The 20,232-nt window shown below is 44.7% G+C and overlaps 1 protein-coding gene across 1 annotated transcript in view; it reads right to left on the bottom strand.

The window, feature by feature from the left end:
• Positions 1-9,565, bottom strand: part of LOC124008233 (protocadherin alpha-C2-like) — a 31,188-nt gene extending 21,623 nt beyond the window's left edge. Inside the window, exon 1 of the mRNA XM_046319369.1 lies at positions 6,719-9,565. Coding sequence (XP_046175325.1) covers positions 6,719-9,250 — 2,532 coding nt within the window. The 5' untranslated portion in view covers positions 9,251-9,565. The remainder of the gene's footprint in view (positions 1-6,718) is intronic.
• Positions 9,566-20,232: the final 10,667 nt, after the last annotated feature.

The raw sequence follows: 20,232 nt of genomic DNA on the forward strand, positions 1-20,232 counted from the left end.
CAGAAAACCCCACTGGAGTTATCACACTTGATTTACAGACCTGAGATTGATGCTCAAAAACATAAAACCTATCTAACCTGGCCATAGAGATGATGTTCTCTCTCACATGCGCCCAGGTGTACTGCCTTGTTCCTCCATGTTGACTCCGCCAAATATCACACAATTCATTTGTTACAATGAGGCGTTTTAAAAACATCCTTGAGGCTATATGAGGTTCTTGGTGATTTCTATCTAAATCACTAACTGTGCAGTTAAAATCCCCAGCAATAAACAAATAATCTTCTTTGTTACATTTCTCAATGGTATTTGATAGTGTCTCTAAAAAACATACCCTCTCAACTGTCATCACTGGGGCATATACATTTATCAGACACATAGTGATGTTTTCATACCTTGCTCTAACTTTTAATAACCTCCCCTCAACTACCTCTTCAACCTCATATGACAACGGCAAAAACCCTTTTGAGAACAAGATAACCACACCCCCACTTTTTGAGTTTTTATGACTACACACCACTGTCCCCCCCCACTCCTGTTGCCACATAACTTCATTTTCCAAATTACTATGCGTTTCTTGTAAAAAAATTATGTCACTTCCCTTTCCCCTAATTAACTCATACACCATGGCTCTTTTTTTTACATCTCTTGCCCCATTTACGTTTAAAGAAGAAATCTTAAAACTGCTCATGGATAAAAAAATATATATACAGAGGACGATCCAGCCACCACATCTCTTTACAGAGTTAAGACTGCAACTGAACTCTTTCATTTTCTTTAGAATTTACATCACTTATCACTCTTGTGACCACTTTCTTGAGTCTAGCAATTTCAGGGGTTTTCAAACTTCCGCCTGTAATTTTTGACATCAGAAATTTTGCTGATTCAATAAACAATTCACGTTCAGGGAAAAAATCAGTTACATTGTAATCTTGCATATATTTCTTCCCTTTTGTCAACTTCAAAAATTGACGTATCCTCTCGATCCCATACCTCCCTTCCACCCCATTTATCTCACTATATTGTTGTGACGCGTCAGATGACTCACTCTCACTATCCTCCCCAGAAGAATACTCCACCATCTCTACACCTTGTTCATCTTCAATTGATTTATTAAACTCTACCTTTCTCTTAGAATTAGACCCTTCACCACCCCTTACATTCTTCCTTTTACTCCTCGGTATTTTGAAAACATCCGCTTCCTTTTCCGTTATTTCAATCTCCTCTTGACCTCCAATTTCATTTTCCAGCACCACCTCAGCGACGGCAGTCGCAATCTCGCCTACTGTTTCCCCTCCCTCTTTGTTCTGATCTACCACAATTGCCCCCGTATCCACACTGCCTTCCTCTCCTGCTTTTCCAACCACATCTGCCCACCTTCTCTCTTCTCCTGTACCCTTAGCATGTTCATCCCTTCGCGGTGGTGCGTTAGTTGTACTCGCACTAAAACTACTACCAGGCTCAGCGCGCTCATTTTCGGGACAATTACGCACCAAATGCCCCTCTCTTCCACAGCCAAAGCATTTCATTGATTCAGTAGATGCATAGAAGACATAATCAAATCCATCAATCTTAAAACTAAACGCTAAATCCAGTTCATCTCCTTCCTTTTTTAAAATCATATGCACTTGTCTCCTATGAGACACGACATGTTTCAACAACGGAGATTTGCATCCAAAAGGAACTTTCTTTATTGTAGACACTATTTGACCATGGCGCGATAACTCTCGCCATAACACTTCATCTCTAACAAATGGTGGCACGTTAGAAAGCATGACTTTCTTCGCCGGATTCATAAGCGGAAATACCGACGTCTGTGTTTCTCTCAACACGACACCCATCTCAACTATTCTATTCACCTTTTCAATTGAATCTAAGAATATCACTACAGCGCTATTCATCCTTGAGGCTGATTTGATGCTATCATACCCAATGATAGCACCCACAGCCAAGCTACATTCTTCCACTGAACACCCTGTCGCAGCAGGAATCTTTACTCCATGCCTCCGACTAAGTTTTTCAAACTCTCCATTTCCACGAGTGGCCATAACAACCAGCCCCACCCGCTGGTTGTGCCCTCGCGAAAAACCAACCTCAAAGATCCCACCACCCCTATACGTGCTTAGTGATAGTTTAAACAAGATACCCTTAAAACAACTAACCTAATCAATATATATATATACATACAACAACCCGATAGAGTGAAAAAGAAAAACCATTCGCTCTCACAATCACTCCTGCTTGACGACTCACTCCCAGCATGCACTCCCAGCATGCACTCCGATGAGAGAGAGAGAGAGAGAGAGAGAGAGAGAGAGAGAGAGAGAGAGAGAGAGAGAGGGGGAAGGGAGAGAGAAGAAGGGAGAAAAAAAAGAGAGGTTAGTTTGATTTCATGCAGAGCCAGGCCAGATATGGTCTCATTAATTAATCATGGTGCACAACCCAGCTCTGCATCCTGATTGGAGCACTGCAGGACCTGAGTATGACCGCATGTCACGTAAAAATGTAACACGTTCATTAGGTTTTTACGTAGTTATTACACATTGATTACACTATCATTCCTATTCCAGCGTCCCAACGAGTCACCAATACATATGCTATGATGCTGGTAAAGTTTTGTCTCGCACACCTGCCGCTGCTGCACGAGCGCAGATCCACATCCCCAAGCTCTGGACAGTGCAGGTCACAAAACAGCTTGCTAGCTGATGGTTGCAAACAATGTTCTTCCCCAAAAACATAGCAAAACGACATCATCTCTTTCAGTAGCTATAATTAGCTAGCTAACTATCTAGCCAGGTGTCATCATCCAAAATAGCCCTAATTTATAAAACAGTTCTTATTTGATTCATGTTGGTAGGACCCACCTATGTGAAGCTAGCCACAATAAGAATTAGACAAAGTGGAATTTGCGGTTCACCTTGAAAATACAAGTATCTCAATGAAAGTGATAAATTAATACAAATAGTGGAATCATGACATAATGGAATAGATCGTGCTAAACGAGGTTGGTATGTTCTTATGTACATTCAACAAAATATTATAATTTGTTAATTTTAAACAAATCTGAAATCACACTGAATATATTAGACTTTAGAATTGCATTGGGTCTTACTTATTTCACTGTACAGCCTTACCTATGGATTGTGGATCAACGACATGGGGTATCAGTCTACTCAGTGACACCCAGAGAACATTAGAATCATAGCTATTATTGCGGGACTCTGAATTTGAGCCACATTTACTGTACCAGTCAACTTACTATGTGTATTGAACACTATTCCAGAGGAAAATAATACAACCTGGACGTTTTGGAGCCTGATAAACTCTGAGGACTTTATGGGAAAAAGCACTCTGGTACTGAGTAGACTGAAACTGTACCCCATTTAACTGATCCCCCAATCCTTAGCTGTGCAGCGCAATGTGAATATCAAAATGCACAATAGGCTGATCAGGGAAGTGATTTTCCACAGTCAAAGTCCCACTATAAACAAATCGTAATTTGTACTATTGGTCACAAACACATATTTAGCAGATTTTATTGCTTGAATTGAATTGCGGGTGTAGCGAAATGCTTGTAAATAAATAAATAAGAGCTATGATGCTAATATTTGCGTAAACTCTTCCCAGTTGTGTTCTGTGGGTGTTACCAAGTAAACTGATACTCCATTTCATTGCTCCACATTCCAACATTCCAACCTTGATTAACATTATCTAGTCTAAATATGTCATCATTCCATCAATTGTAACCTTCAGCATCAATTTCAAATACGGACTTTTATTTTGAAGGCAACACGCAAATTCCACTAATGTAGGTAATCCTTATTGTGGCTAGCTTCACAGCACATACCCCGGCCTGATCAAGCCATACTAGCCAGATAAAGCTAGCTGGCTGCTTATAATGTTAGTTTTGGGCAACATGTTTAAGTAGCTGGCTAGCTAGTTATTTCAATAGGAGAACAACACGTGGCTACCTAGCTAATACTTACTTACTCACATTGATTCCTAAATCATTGCTAAGAATAATGAAAATGACTGCAAATGACTACTGGTCATTGTTTTCAGGCTCGTTGTATTGATGCTAGCTAGGTACCACGCTAAAGCTAGCTAGACACCCCAGACGTTGCTGATAACGTCTGTATCAATTATTTTTGCAAATATTTTTGATCCTGCTCGTTTGATCCTAATCTAATTTCAAATGCTCACACAAACGTTTTCCCATTTGGTCGAACAAATAATGCCGTATTACCAATGCAGTATTGTACAGCTCTTGACAGTGATCGTAAAGGTGGCGCTTGGCTTGCACGTGTAAATTCCGCACACTCAACATTCTATAATATAATTGTGTTATTTGAGGTGTCAAATGTCAAGCTTATTTGATGCGTCAAATAGTGTTCCTTGACTCTTTTGACATGTAAAGACCCAAACGGTGATGCATAACACATATGCCCTTTCTCAAAGCAATGACTTTGAGAGACACACTGATACACTCTCTGATTCCCTGTATTTCTGTCTGTGCGATAGTTATTCTGTGAGAGGATTTGTGAGTTTGTGTATGAGTCAGTTTATCATATTGGGTGTATGTGTGGCTGTGTGTGTGCACGTATGTATATAAATCTCGGTAAGCCTTGGTAAATGACTGCCTCATCAGTCAGACTGCAGCTGGGCTTTGGGATAATCCAATCAGGAAGAGCCCCTCTGTCACCAGGGCAACCACATCCTCCATCCCCTGCTCATGTTGGACCGGGGTTAAAGGGTTAAGGGTGGCTCTCCTAGGGCAGTCACACATTATTCAAAGTTCATTGATGTTCTCCTCCCGAAAGCTGCTCCCTGTGGGCGTGAGTGCTTTGAATTGATCTCAATAATTAAAGCCTGCAGTTTAGTTTGCTTTCCACAAGGTTTTAATGATTGTATGAAGGTTCATAACGGAGCTTCAGAACTTTGGATATGTACACAAATCATAACCACGGACATCAACATCATCAGCTCCTTAAGACATCAGACCTGTGGGTAGGTTCCAGTACTGTAGTAGTTTAAGCATCAGCCATGTTCAGGAGTCAGCAGGCGCCCCAGATAAAGAGCCTACATTATTAATGTTTTAATCAGTTTAATTCTGAGGGGAGTATCTCCTTCTCTGAGACACAGCCTCTCGGAGCGAATCTAATTTGTGGGTCTGGGAAACAGTGGCTGGAGGTTAATTTCATTTCCACCGCCACTCTTATCTTGCCTCTGCTTATTGTTCCTACACCACTGACTGACTGACGGACTGTCTTGACCCATCCAGGACAACAACATAACCACCAAAACATCCAAAATCAACTGCTGTGGCCTCCAATCTACAGCCTGACAACGTTAAGACAACGTTTTGACCATCAACCTATCCAGCCCCCAGAGCAGAGTGCTGAAACAGGAGAGCATCGGAGAGTACGCCAGCCAGCCCATTGGAGCACACAACCCACGTCTGCTCGTTAGAGTAAACATGAGTTCACGCCAATTAAACAGGTACAAAAATACAACAAACCATAAACAGACGTTGTAACATGGCTAACATAACCCGAACGTCCAAGGATTTAAAAAGACATAGCAGCTGAATAACCATTTACACACTCTCAGGAACGTTAATTGCATGAGCTCTACTCTGTTATTCTTATGGAAATTAATTACACCTATTGGAAGTCTTACTGAGGTTAAACAAAAGCCCCATTCAGACCTCAAGCCAGTGGTTCCTTGCTAAAGAACATGTTTATCATCATTGCTGCTGCAGTTCTTAACATTCCAGCCTTGTGGTAAACATGTGCAGCGCCGCGTATTTGTCATTTCCTGTAGCACTCAGCCGTGACTCCTAAGCCACGCTCGAATATGAATGCCAACACTGTCCTACGGCTGCATAGTGCGGCAGTGGAAGAGGGTCTAGAGAGCTGAGACAGTAGAAAAGACTAATAGAGAGAAGTCTGAGTGAGGAGTCCATGTGGCAGACTGGAGAGAAAAGACAGGAAGGATTTTGAAGGAGTTTGGGGTTACTGCAATTTAAAGAAAGAAAAAACACAAATATATGCATGCGCGCACACACACACAGATACTGTGCATCCCCATTTAAACTGGAGAAATCACAGGCACAAAGCCTGACACTGTGAGATATGATGAAGTCAAACACACTTGGACAGAGAATGAGCCAGAGGTAGAGTCAAATTGACCTGCACTGACTGAATATTTGATGACAACATCAAAGTGAAGCTCAAATCCCTGAATCATCAGAAATACAGCAGGACTCCAAAAAGTCTTCCAATCTGACACTAATGCAGTGTAAGCGCTGAGCTGGGTGGAGGAAGAAGCTACACTGTGTAACCAGGGAGAGGAACAAAGAGACACACAAACACTCACACTGGCCAGTCATCAAAGAAACATGTCAAAACGGACACTGTCTCAAGACGTACCAGCACAACAAAACTAGAATATGACAACAAAGCAAAAAATATGACAACGAACAACTTCAGCTAGAATGTAGAACTACCGAGCATCCAAAGCCCTTCATGTAACAAACAGAATCAAGAACAGTGGTATGACGGAATGCTAAAACACTCATTTAAGACAGCCAGCACCAACATACAGTAACCAATACATATTAAAGCCTAGTATGTAATCTGGAGAGGTGACAGATTGTGAGACTACTTCTGGAATGCCATGCACGACCTGTCTATCATTTGATAGGTAAAAAATGACGCACCTCTGGACAGACTTGCAATGAAGCATCGGGCATGCTCAGTCTCCTTACAAACCCGCTTCCGCCGGTGAAGAAGCGCTCGGAACCCCAGGTGCCGCTGATGGGCCGGCCTGTGTTGTAGAACATGAAGGTGTCGCTTCCTGAGGTGGCCGTCAGGCAGGTCTTGTAGCAGTAGGTCTTGGTCATGGAGCCATTCCCACGCACCTCAATGTAGTGAGGCTCCACTTTGAGGTCTCTCCGCAGCGCCACATTGTTATTGGGTTGTCCCCCACCACCACCTCCACCCCCAGAACCACCTACTGTGCTGCTGCTCCCGCCATCAGGGGGGGTCTTCTGGGACACACAGCAGGGGGAGCAGGAACCAGGCTGGGTGCAGTAGGCATGGCAGCGCACGATGGCCAGCACCACCACGGTCACCAGGAACACAAAGGTGGTGGCGCTCAGGGCCACGATCAGGTAGAGGGTCACATTGGAGAAGAGCAGGGTGCTGTGGGGCCGGATGACCCTCTTGGGGTCAGGGGTCACCTTGGGTGGCACCTCCATGACGGCCACATTGACGGTGGCGGTGGAGGAGAGAGGAGGCTGGCCGTGGTCTCTCACCAGTACAGTCAGGCTGAAGGAGGTGGAGTTATCCTCCAGGACCCTGCGTGTGGTGCGGATCTCCCCTGTGTGTTCATGCACCTTGAACAGGTCCAAGTCTGTGGACTGATCCAACACATAGATCAGCCAGGCGTTGGGACCTGCGTCTGCGTCGTACGCCACCACCTTGGTCACCAGGACGCCAGCCTCAGCATTCTTCAGCACTGTCTCTATAGAGCGTGTGCCGTTGCCTGGAGGTTTGACAATCTCAGGAATGTGGTCGTTCTGGTCCATGATGTAGATGTAGACAGTGGCCACCCGGCTGAGGGGCGGGATGCCCCCGTCCTGAGCTTTGACCTGGAAGTGGAACTCCCTGAGTGACTCGTAGTCAAAGGCGCGCAGGGCGTATGCCTCTCCCGTGTCGGCCTTCACAGATACATAGGAGGTGACGGGGATACCGTGGTTGTTGTCATTGAGGACGGTGTAGGTGATGCGTGCGTTCTCGTTGACATCGGAATCCTGGGCCTTCACGGTGCACAGCGAGGCCCCGGGGGCATTGTTCTCAGTCACATAGACCGTGTAGGAGGTCTGCTCGAAGCGCGGCGGGTTGTCATTCACATCAGCCACATCCACCTGTATGGTCTTCTGGGAGGAGAGGGGTGGGGTGCCGCCGTCAGTGGCGCTAAGGGTGACATTGTAGGCAGCAGTGGTCTCGCGATCCAGGAAGGCGGAGGTGACCAGGGTGTAGTAGTTTCTGAAGGACTTGATCTTGAAGGGCAGGCCCGGCGGTATCTCCAGGTTCACCTGTTTGTTGGCACCAGAGTCCCGGTCTGTGACACTGATCAGGGCCACCACGGTGTCAGCCCGGGCATCCTCCCTCACTGGGCTGGAGAGAGAGGACAGGACTATCTCTGGGACATTGTCATTCACATCCACCACCTCCACCACCACCTTACAGTGGGCTGCCACAGCACCAGGGCCTTTATCCATGGCCTGAATGTACATCTCATAAGAGTTGGTTTCTTCGTAGTCCACAATGCTCCTCACTCTGATCTCTCCCGTGTTGCTGTCCATGCTGAACATCTGTCTGACTCTCTCAGGAGTGTAGCTGCTGAAAGAGTAATAGACCTCCCCATTGGTACCCTCGTCATGGTCTGTGGCGTTCAATTTGATGACCAGTGTGTCTTTTGGTGAGTTTTCTAACAATTTGACTTTGTACACTGAGCTGTCAAATACAGGAAAGTTGTCATTGGTGTCCAGGACTCGCACATTAATTAGAGCTGAACCGGTTTTTGCTGGTGTTCCGCCATCTGCAGCAGTCAGAATGAATTGGTGGTAAGGCGCCAGCTCACGGTCAAGGGACTTTTTGAGCACGAGCTCAATGTTCTTGCTGTTTAGGGAGGGCTTGTTGGAATCAAGAGCGAAGTGTTCGTTTGGGCTGAGTCGATACAGACGAACGGAATTTGATCCCACATCCGGATCCAGGGCGTTCTCAATGGGGAAACGAGACCCTGGTAAAGCCGATTCTGCAATTTCCAATTGATACTCGTCACTAGGGAACTGCGGCGCATTGTCATTCGCATCCACAATCTCCACCTCGACATTGTGCACCTCGGATGGGTTTTCAACAAGCACCTCTAAATGTATAAGACAGGTGCTGCTCAAATCACACAGCGTCTCTCTGTCGATTCTTTCATTGACAAGTAATTTCCCATTTTGGGGATTGACATCCACATACCGTTTTCCACTGGTGGTTACCTTTATCTTTCGATTGGAGAGCTTTCGGATATCCAACCCCAAGTCTTGCACAAGATCCCCCACCTCCGCTCCATTTTCTAATTCCTCCTGAATAGAGTACCGTAGTTGTCCAAGTGAAAGGCCACACAAAAAGAAAAATACAACAAAAGAAAGAGCCACATTGTTTCCTATACAGCTACATATGCCCATAACAGCCATTGCAAGCTCATGGGATCCGCAGACGGATTAAATACTGCTTTCCGCCTTTTTAGCTTGCAATACCTCGCCTCGCACCACCGCATTAAAATAGGCTAATTCGTTCCCCGTTAGGTGCATGAAGAACGGCACATCCATTCCGTTATCTGTTTGAGTGGATACTTCTCTAATGCATCCATGTTTCTTTTGACCGTGCTGCCTTTTTTTCTCTCCTCTGCACGCGGCTGACGGGTGTGTTTGCCTGCCACTGGTGCTCGGTATCGCCCTCTCTCTCTCTCCTCTTCCCCAATGGTGCAACCGCCCCCTCCCCATCCATTTATCCCCGTCTCTCTCTCAATCCACTGCTTAGTGTGGTGGTGTCGGGACAGACCGTCGGGGGGAGGGGCCGCGTGCTTAAAGACCGCTGGCTGGATGAATTTCAGCACCTTAAGAGAAGGAACAGCGACTGGATACAACCCCACCAAATCCGTTGCCTTCGAATGGTTTTATTTACAGCCATTTACCGTGTGATTGTGCCATTGTATTGTGTAACTACTGTAATATATCCCTCGTTTAAATGGAGATGGAAAACCTACACAGCTGTATGGTTGAAGATGAAATGATTAATGTGGTTGCTCATAATACAGGCTTGCCCCACCAATTATTCCCGAGACCCTTTTTATCATTATACCAAATGTGCAATTACCCCATGCTGCGAAGCAAAACCCTACAGTCAAATTTTACAACAGGTATCTCAAACGAGGCACGTTCTGGGGACTGTAATTGCCTGACCTCCTTTGTTTGAATTGAAACAGCTGCATGGCGGCTTCCCCTAAAGCGGCTCTCATATTAGCTCTCGACTCTGCTATCGCGCACCCAACACCTCCACATCTTGGCAGGGAACAAAACCGAGGCAGATCACGTGCATCGCCCTGACATCCACAACCTTCTCTAACACAAGGATCGCTGCTGTCAGTGCTCGACCCCAGAGTGTCAGCTCAAATAATCACATCTAAAATGCCCGCGGTGTCTCCAATAAGCTCGACTTCTCTTCCCCTCTGTTTCACCACGGTGCACGCAGTACTAGGCAACCCCTAATTTTCTTCAGCATCATCCTAATTACCAGCACCATCACTTTTACCATCACCATAACCATCTTCATCGTGCACATCATCATCTTCATGATGCCCACCCACATCATCATGGTCTTCATCAGCATGATTGTCATCATCTTCATCATTGTCTACATGTAACAGCTTTGACACGAGACAGTTCGGGTAATTCTTTCGAGCACGCCCGAGGGACGCTCTCTGTGCATCCATCAACAAAACTGGAGCAAATTCATCTGACACTCTGAAACTGATGACATAAACTACAGTCTATTCAGAGTGATGATTGAGTCCTGCACACATGAGTTGGCGAATTGGGAACTTGTGGTAGACCTATGCCTTTTAATGGAGACTTTAAAACGTCTCTACATGTTAAAAGACTGGCCGAATTCACTGTAATGATATGGCGTTAAATGCAATATCTTCCTTTCTCATTGGGCAAACTAACATAAAGTAAATATACTGTAATTTTGGAACTTCTCAGTAAGTAGTCATATTGTTACGTTGGTAAATTGCCAAACACAAACCTGCTCCTTAAGGACAAATGGAATACATAGACCTTATCAACACATTACACAATACAAATATTATTTTTCTACAGAGAAGTAAGAAGCTTGTCTCTGTGGTTAAAATCAGATGATCAGACTTCAAGAGGGAGGGTGTTGTAAAGGTCATGTATTTGCTGAGAGACACTTTGGGCGCGGACATCAGCAAAATAAATACAGGTGATGCGATACATCACAACTCAGTGCTCGCGTTAATGACTCTGAGCGGTGAGCGGTGAAGTCAATTTGTATCAATAGCTTTCGCCGTATCTAACAGGCCGTTGAACGGCTTGCTTGTGTTGCCCACTTTGTGAGCTTGTAAGGTTAACAAAAGCCACTGTTTGAAAGGCACTGTTTACTTGACTTTTGATGATGGAATGTGTGTGTGCGTGCGTGCTCGAGAGAAAGAGAGAGACCGGTTTGAAAGCCCATTATCTGCAACACAGGCCCATAGACCTGTCAATCTAAACCCAGGTGGGTCTATGCATTAGTGAAAACAGATCATTCGCAGAGAATCAGATGATCTTGGGACATAGGTGTTATTCCAGCAGTAGGCAGGGGATTGCAGACCACTAATTCACTGAGCAGCCATATCCGTAGTCCTCTCTCCACATGCCAGGGAAACCCCACATCCCCAAACCCCACATCCCTGCCCTCATCACAAGAAGAGGAAACGAGACATCTGAGCTGAACACTCAAAGGAATACTGAGTGGAAAGTTTACATAGACAAATCTAACATAGCCAATCAATTCTAGAGATTATGTTGCTGCACACCAGCAACGGAACCTTACATATCATGCCATGTTACCTCGTTGGATACTGAAAGGGGGAAAATAACGCCTGGAATGTCTCCACTGAGAAAATGTGTATAGTTTCCCAACCTTACACTCACAAAGAAGGGGTTTCCTGCTGTGGACTCTGAAATATCTCAGCCTCACTCTGTAAATATACAATAAACCCTTCCTAGTGACTCAGGAATGGCAGGTCCCTGAACACATATTTGTTCTAATATCCTGGGGCCTCATTTGTAAACGTTGCCATTTTAAACAACATTTCTGAAAAGACTGCACGCACAAAAATATTTATAAACTTGGCGCACTTCGTACATACGCACATTAAACCGTTATAAATCAGACCTGTTGTAAAATTGTGAACGAACATGATAACTCCGGCTGAATAACGCCCATTACGGTGACAATAACGTTCTGATTTGCTGTATACTTTGGAAGTATTGAAATTAGGACAAGACAGTGGGCTATCTAAAGGAAATAGCAATCTTGAACTTGATCAAATGTCTTTGGAGGTGTTGGCAGAATGTTTTCTTGTGACTTGCTGTATCTGACCGTTTCTGAAAGACAAAAACAACTGCAAATTGTTGTGGACATGGAAAAGGGTCGTTGAATTCAAACGTTTTGCATTTACTTTTTCCTGAACCTGAATATGCTGTGGTGCCTATCATTAAACTATAAGATTCGGATCAGATCGCAAAGAACAACATACTTGAGATAGCGTATATATCTACTGCAGTCTGTGAAGTGGGTCCAATTAAATGAGAGATGGGGCAAATGGTAGCCTATCCTCACTATTTTACAGCAATAATATAGTTATTTGACATGTTGATATACACTTAATCTGGATAGATAGTACTTTAAACATTATACATCGTGTATAATAAACTATTACGGAACATGAGCTTTTATACCACCCCTCAGCTACTCTCACAGTCCATCAACCTATTTCCATAGACCACCCTCATATGATTTCCATCTACCATGTATTCTTCGACGTTTGCGGGAGGATAAGCACATTCTCAAGTCAAGTTCAGATTTTATAAATGCCAATATTTGCGTGAAAACTGGCACAAGCATGTTTTGGTGCATATTTTGTGCATACACAACGTTTGATGAGAAGCTCCTGCTTCTCATCAACAGGAGCCAGAAGCTATCTGACGCAGACGGAGCGACAAGGTGAGAGGCAAAGAGAGTGACATAGACAGATGGGTAGGAAGATAGAATAAAATAGAGAGAGAGAGAGAGAGAGAGAGAGAGAGAGAGAGAGAGAGAGAGAGAGAGAGAGAGAGAGAGAGAGAGAGAGAGAGAGAGAGAGAGAGAGAGAGAGAGAGAGAGAGAGAGAGAGAGAGAGAGAGAGAGCGAGAGAGAGAGAGAGAGAGATTTGGCTGGTATGGGAGACCCAGTCCTTGTCTTTATCATGTGTTTTATTTTGATAACTTGTGCCTTTTGTTAATGTGTTATTTCTGTTTACTATCAATTGCTTTACACCATTAGATAGCCCCTCTCTTGTCAATAAAGCTTACTTGAATTTGGACCAGAGAGCGACAAAGATTAGTACAGGGGAGGACACAGAACAGTGAGCAGGAGGAGAGGGGTCTGTCTAAGTGGAAAAAAAGGCTGATGGCACAACTCCACTCCCCTTCATGTTGACACAACATAATGATGACATCTGAACCCTAGACAGTGGTGCATTCTATTTGGTATCTGACCTCACACCCAACACGGACGGGACACCGTTGTTCAGACATCTCTCTCTGAGGATCCTTGTTTGAGCTCCTCTCCTGACCTCCTCGCTTATGTAAGTGTGCTGGATTTCAGCTGAGGTGCACTCAATTGAGAGAGCAGACAGACAGCCTCCACCACAGCACAGCAGAACAGTGCCCTCGGCAAGGGCAACTGCGGACACACAACCAGCCTCAGGCTCCACTGCAACAGGGACACTAAAGACAAACCTTCTCTTTCTAACTGCACTCAAAACGGCATCTCCCTCGTTCTACTCCTCTCTTTATCAGACACCATCCCCCCACTCGTTCCAATTATTTATCCATCTCTCTCTCTTTCCCTCCTCTTGTTCTCAAGCTGCGGCCGGAGACTGCTGTTGCCTCCAGCTGAAGCTTTTGAGCACAGAAACAGCATGACTAGATGTGACAGTGGGTGCCCTCTAGTGTCCATGACTCACTGCAGTATTGTATGAGTTCCCAACATTGTGCACATTTCATAGTGCCTGCTGATTTCTGCCTTGTCCATCCCAACACCTCAATATGTTAGAGGAGCAAGTCAGGTCTATTCATTTCTAAGTCTGTGTCATGATATACTGTATCTACATTAAGCAGGTGACAATTGACTTGAAGCTTAGCCATCAACTACACCCTTACCCATGCTCCTATGGCTTGAGAGATTGGTTTGTCTTTAGTATCATAACCTGAACAGTACAAAACTAGCTGGTGGTGGACTTTATACATTGAGCAATCCTGCCATTCACAGAATATGAGGCAGCAGTAACTGTTGCATTTCAGAAACTTGCATCATATCATCTTCAAGGTCAATGAGTTGTGTATGACATAGTAATGGAAACCAGGAAGGCTTGAGTCAGAGAATGACTGCTAATTTGTGTCTGCGTCTCTGTGCCAATGCACAAACATGTCTACTGTGCATCTTACTACACCCTGTTTCAGTCCTGGAGCCCTGAGCTATGAATGATAATCCCAACTCTCCTCCCTTTGAACTCTGATCCAGTTCCAGAGCTGTTGGAGCGGGTTGATGACCATTCTGGTGTAATCAGACGGCTCTGAGCGATGGCTGATGACCTCACTGGCCTCCTTTGTCCATTCTGGTGTAATCAGACGGCTCTGGGCGATGGCTGATGACCTCACTGCCCTCCTTTGTCCATTCTGGTGTAATCAGACGGCTCTGGGTGATGGCTGATGACCTCACTGCCCTCCTTTGTCCATTCTGGTGTAATCAGACGGCTCTGGGCGATGACTGATGACCTCACAGCTCCTCCTCATCAGCTGCAGCCAGAGTATCCTCTCTCTGCTCTGACTCACTGATCCAAATGGGTCAAGCATCTCCAGCAACTCTCACACGGTCACACTGAAACTGTGACTAATCATATCACACTGAGCATGGGAAGCCATGATAATTCCTAGAGAAACACTATTTTTCCACACATGACTAGGTGCCTTAGCCTATCATTTTAATGTTTTCCTTTTGTTAATTTCACCTTTATTTAACTAGGCAAGTTAGTTAAGAACAAATTCTTATTTACAATGACGACCTACACTGACCAAACCTGGACGACGCTGGGCCAATTGTGCGCCGCCCTACGGGACTCCCAATCATGTCCGGGTTGTGATACAGCCTGGAATCGAACCAGGCTGCCTGTAGTGACGCCTCAAGCACTAAGATGCAGTGCCTTAGACCACTGCACCACCCGGGAGCCCTTATAATGTGAACGAGTGAGAATGTCCTGACTTATACGCTTCCGTTCAAAGTTTGGGGTCACTTAGAACCTTCCTTGTTTTTTGAAAGAAAAGCACATGTTTTGTCCATTTAAAATAAAATAAAATTCATCAGAAATACATTGTAGACATTGTTACTCTCGTAAATTACTATTGTAGTTGGAAACGGCTGATTTGTTATGGACGATCTACATAGGCATACTGAGGCCCATTATCAGCAACCATCACTCCTGTGTTCCAATGGCACGTTGTGTTAGCTAATTCAAGTGTGTCATTTTAAACGGCAAATTGATCATTAGAAAACCCTTTTGCAATTATGTTAGCACAGCTGAAAACGGCTGTTCTGATAAAAGAAGCAATAAAACTGGCATTCTTTAGACTAGTTGAGTATCTGGAGCATCAGCATTTGTGGGTTCGATTACAGGCTCAAAATAACTTTCCTCTGAAACTCATCAGTCTATTCTTGTTCTGAGAAATGAAGGCTATTTCAGGTAAGAAATTGCCAAGAAACTGAAGATCTCGTACAACGCTGTGTACTACTCCCTTCACAGCACAGCGCAAACTGGCTCTAACCAGAATAGAAAGAGGAGTGGGAAGCCCCGGTGCACAACTGAGCAAGAGGACAAGTAGAACATGTGCTTTCCTTTCAAAAACAAGGGCATTTCGAAGTGACCCCAAACTTCCGAACGGTTGTGTTTGTCTGTGATTGAGAATCCTCTGTCATGTCATTTTGTCAACAGTTACTGTTATATCGTGATTGAGAGACAGTGAGTGCACTGTAACCTTAATATTGTGAGTCAACAATAAAGTACAAAATAAATGTTCCTCTGTGAGGTCATTGACACAATGACTGATTTCCCTTTGTGATGGTTAAGAGAACATCACATCACATACAAAAAAAGAACCTCTACAAATCATGTCAAGCACTGATGGTTTCTAATGGATACATCTCTTGGCTGAGCAAGACAGGTCAAATACAAGCCTCCTACAGACTCTGCCAGAGAAAACTCCCATCATCCCACCTTCCACTACCACCAGTACACCAACAGAGGGCGCCAGTGGACAGCTGGTGCTAGCAGGCTCACACACATCTCAGTTTAGCTTGGTCTGCCACCTGCAGCCCTCAGCAGAAACATACCAGCCAAGCCATTCAGAGACGGACTGATAGAAACACCAGATTATTATTGCCTGGGCAGCTATAGCCATGCATAAGAAATAACATACTGTACATCTTAGAGAAGACAAGGACACGATTAGAAACACGTCACATTTGTTTTACTTCACCTTTATTTAACAAGGCAAGTCAGTTTAAGAACAAATTCTTACTTACAGTGACGGCCTAGCAGAAGGCATAAGGCCTCATGCGGGGACGGTGGTCTGGGATTGAATTTTTTTTTTTATATATACAAATATAGGACAACACACACATCACGACAAGCGAGACAACACAGCACTACATAAAGAGAGACCTAAGACAACAACATAGCAAGACAGCAACACATGACAACACAGCATGGTAGCATCACAACATGACAACAACATGGTAGCAACCCAACATGGTAGCAGCACAAAACATGGTACAAACATTATTGGGCACAGACAACAGCACAAAGGGCAAGAAGGTAGAGACAACAATACATCACGCAAAACAGCCACAACTGTCAGTAAGTGTCCATGACTGAGTCTTGAATGAAGAGATTGAGATAAAACTGTCCAGTTTGAGTGTTTATTGCAGCTCGTTCCAGTAGCTAGCTGCAGTGAACTGAAAAGATGAGCGACCCAGAGATGTGTTTGCTTTGGGGACCTTTAACAGAATGTGACTGGCTGAACAGGTGTTGTATGTGGAGGATGAGGGCTGCAGTAGATATCTCAGATAGGGGGGATTGAGGCCTAAGAGGGTTTTATAAATAATCATCAACCAGTGGGTCTTGCGACAGGTATACAGAGATGACCAGTTTACAGAGGAGTATAGAGTGCAGTGATGTGTCCTATAAGGAGCATTGGTGGCAAATCTGACGGCCAAATGGTAAAGAACATCTAGCCGCTCGAGAGCACCCTTACCTGCTGATTTATAAATGATGTCTCCGTAATCTAGCATGGGTAGGATGGTCATCTGAATCAGGGTTAGTTTGGCAGCTGAGATGAAAGAGGAGCGATTACGATAGAGGAAACCAGGTCTAGATTGAACTTTAGCCTGCAGCTTTGATATGTGCTGAGAGAAGGACAGTGTACCGTCTAGCCATACTCCAAAGTGCTTGTATGAGGTGACTATCTCAAGCTCTAAACCCTCAGAGGTAGTGATCACACCTGTTGGGAGAGGGGCATTCTTCTTACCAAACCACATGACCTTTGTTTTGGAGGTGTTCAGAACAAGGTTAAGGGTAGAGAAAGCTTGTTGGACACTAAGAAAGCTTTGTTGTAGAGCGTTTAACACAAAATCTGGGGAGGGGCCAGCTGAGTATGACAATGCATCATCTGCATATAAATTGGTGAGGGAGCCACATACTTGAAGAGATATCCAGGTGTGTATCTGTATGTATTATCATCCATCCATCCATCCATCTCTTTCTCTAGCTCTCGCCCTCTCTCACTTTCTATTTCCCTCACTCCTTTCAAATGTGTGTTGCAGCACAGGAGGTTGATGGCACTTTAATTGGGGAGGATGGCTGGAGGTAATGGCTGGAGGTAATGGCTGGAGGCAATGGCTGGAGGTAATGGCTGGAGGTAATGGCTGGAGGTAATGGTTGGAGGTAATGGCTGGAGGCAATGGCTGGAGGTAATGGCTGGAGGTAATGGCTGGAGGTAATGGCTGGAGGTAATGGCTGGAGGCAATGGCTGGAGGTAATGGCTGGAGGTAATGGCTGGAGGTAATGGCTGGAGGCAATGGCTGGAGGTAATGGCTGGAGGTAATGGCTGGAGGTAATGGCTGGAGGCAATGGCTGGAGGTAATGGCTGGAGGTAATGGCTGGAGGTAATGGCTGGAGGTAATGGCTGGAGGTAATGGTTGGAGGTAATGGCTGGAGGTAATGGCTGGAGGTAATGGCTGGAGGTAATGGCTGGAGGCAATGGCTGGAGGTAATGGCTGGAGGTAATGGCTGGAGGTAATGGCTGGAGGTAATGGCTGGAGGTAATGGCTGGAGGTAATGGCTGGAGCAGAATAAGTGGAATGGTAGCAAATACATCAGAACCATGTGCATGTTGCCATTCCATTTGCTCCATTCCACCCATTATTATGAGCCGTCCTCCCGTCAGCAGCCTCCACTGGTGTGCAGGTTGTCTGAACTGATCTGTAGTAATGTTATGCTCTTGGTTTTGGTCCATGACCTTTGACGTTTGGATGTGATACGAGTAATAGATGTGGGTGGACGAATTATGGTTGTATAGTGACAGATAGACTACGACTTACCATTTTAGATGTACCTTAAAATGAACATTTAGATTGGCCAAACATGATGTTCTCCTACCGCACAGTATGAGATTAGGTGGATGATATTTGTTATAATGAAGTAGACTGTGATTGTGAATTTGAGAGCTTCACTGTTCATGACTGTGCGGTTATTTAAAGCCAGAGTAGTGTGTTACACTGCTGAGGCCAGGCAAGAGGCATGCTGCTGCCTCCAAACTGGCCCTGCTGAATAATGAAGAGACGAAGGAACCACAGAAGAGGTGACATTTGTGAAAAATCTGTCCAAAAAATAGACAGGGACTCTAGGAAGAAAATGAAGTAGGGAAAGACACAATACAACAGGGTGTGGGATGAGAAAAGAGAGAGAGACCTGCATGTGACGGTGTGTGTGAGCCGAGGCCACACCTTTCCCCCAGCCATAGCCTTAGCTCTGGCTTCAGTGGTGCAGTGGGGAAATATGGAGCAGAATATTACTGGCAGGCATCCTGCACAGCCTGCAAGCAAATGTGTGTGTGTGAGACTCTGCTTATTACATCACACGTCCTCGTTATTGCAGTTCTCAGCATAAATTAAACGTAGATGTTCCCAAATATATGAGTCTATTAATATGAATGTACAATTCTTCCTGAATTCCATTAGGTATTTGGAGCAGGCTTGCTTAAGGTACAAACAGAAGAAAAAGATATGAAAGGACATCCTGTCGCTCCTATTCTCTTTTCCGTCCCCTCTCCTCTGTGTTTGCTGCACTGCAGGGAATTGTTCATCTCTCTTCCTGAGACATCCCTACAGCACTACTAACTATAGGCAGGCAAAGTTAAGAAACTCAGTATTACTGGGACGCTATCTGCACAACAGGGTTTGAATATGGCTTATAACGCAGTATTAGTAAATGGCCCTGTGTAGTCCCAGAGAACCAGTATTCTGACTCCCAGAGAAATGTTATCTATCAACAGCTCAGGGAGTGGACTGGGGAAATGGAATCGCACAATAACGCTGTACCAAACACTTTCAGCTAAGACAGGATAGAAAAGTACAACATAAAAAATGAAACAACATACACAGCCACTCTATGAAATATGTCATTTCAGTGTGACACACACTTAATCTGTAAAACAAACAAGTGAAAAACTGTCCTTAATCAGAATCCTTATCCCAGCCACCCAACATAGAGGTGGGCTCTATGTAATCACCTGCTCTCAGGGAGTAGGTGATTAACCAGGAGCATAACGAGACTCAATCCCCTCAACTGGTTCAGTCTGCCTCTAGAAGCACTTACAAAGAGTTTGGGAAAATATTGAAATCTTATTAAGGATTAGTATACCACACTTTTCATGAGAGCCTGCTGTAATATGGTGATACAAGACACTGAAATCTGTGAAAATGGCAGAGAGAAAAGAAAGAATGCAAATATGAGAGAGTGAGAGAGAGAGAGAGAGAGAGAGAGAGAGAGAGAGAGAGAGAGAGAGAGAGAGAGAGAGAGAGAGAGAGAGAGAGAGAGAGAGAGAGAGAGAGAGAGAGAGAGAGAGAGAGAGAGAGAGAGAGAGAGAGCATGTGAAAGAGAGAGAGAGAGAATGTGAATGAGGGAGACAGAGACAGGGACAGAGACAGAGAGAGAGACAGAGAGAGAGAGAGACAGAGAGAGAGACAGAGAGAGAGAGAGAGAGAGAGAGAGAGAGAGAGAGAGAGAGAGAGA

The sequence above is a fragment of the Oncorhynchus gorbuscha genome, linkage group LG02, assembly GCF_021184085.1.
Source record: "Oncorhynchus gorbuscha isolate QuinsamMale2020 ecotype Even-year linkage group LG02, OgorEven_v1.0, whole genome shotgun sequence".
NCBI classification, from domain to species: domain Eukaryota; kingdom Metazoa; phylum Chordata; class Actinopteri; order Salmoniformes; family Salmonidae; genus Oncorhynchus; species Oncorhynchus gorbuscha.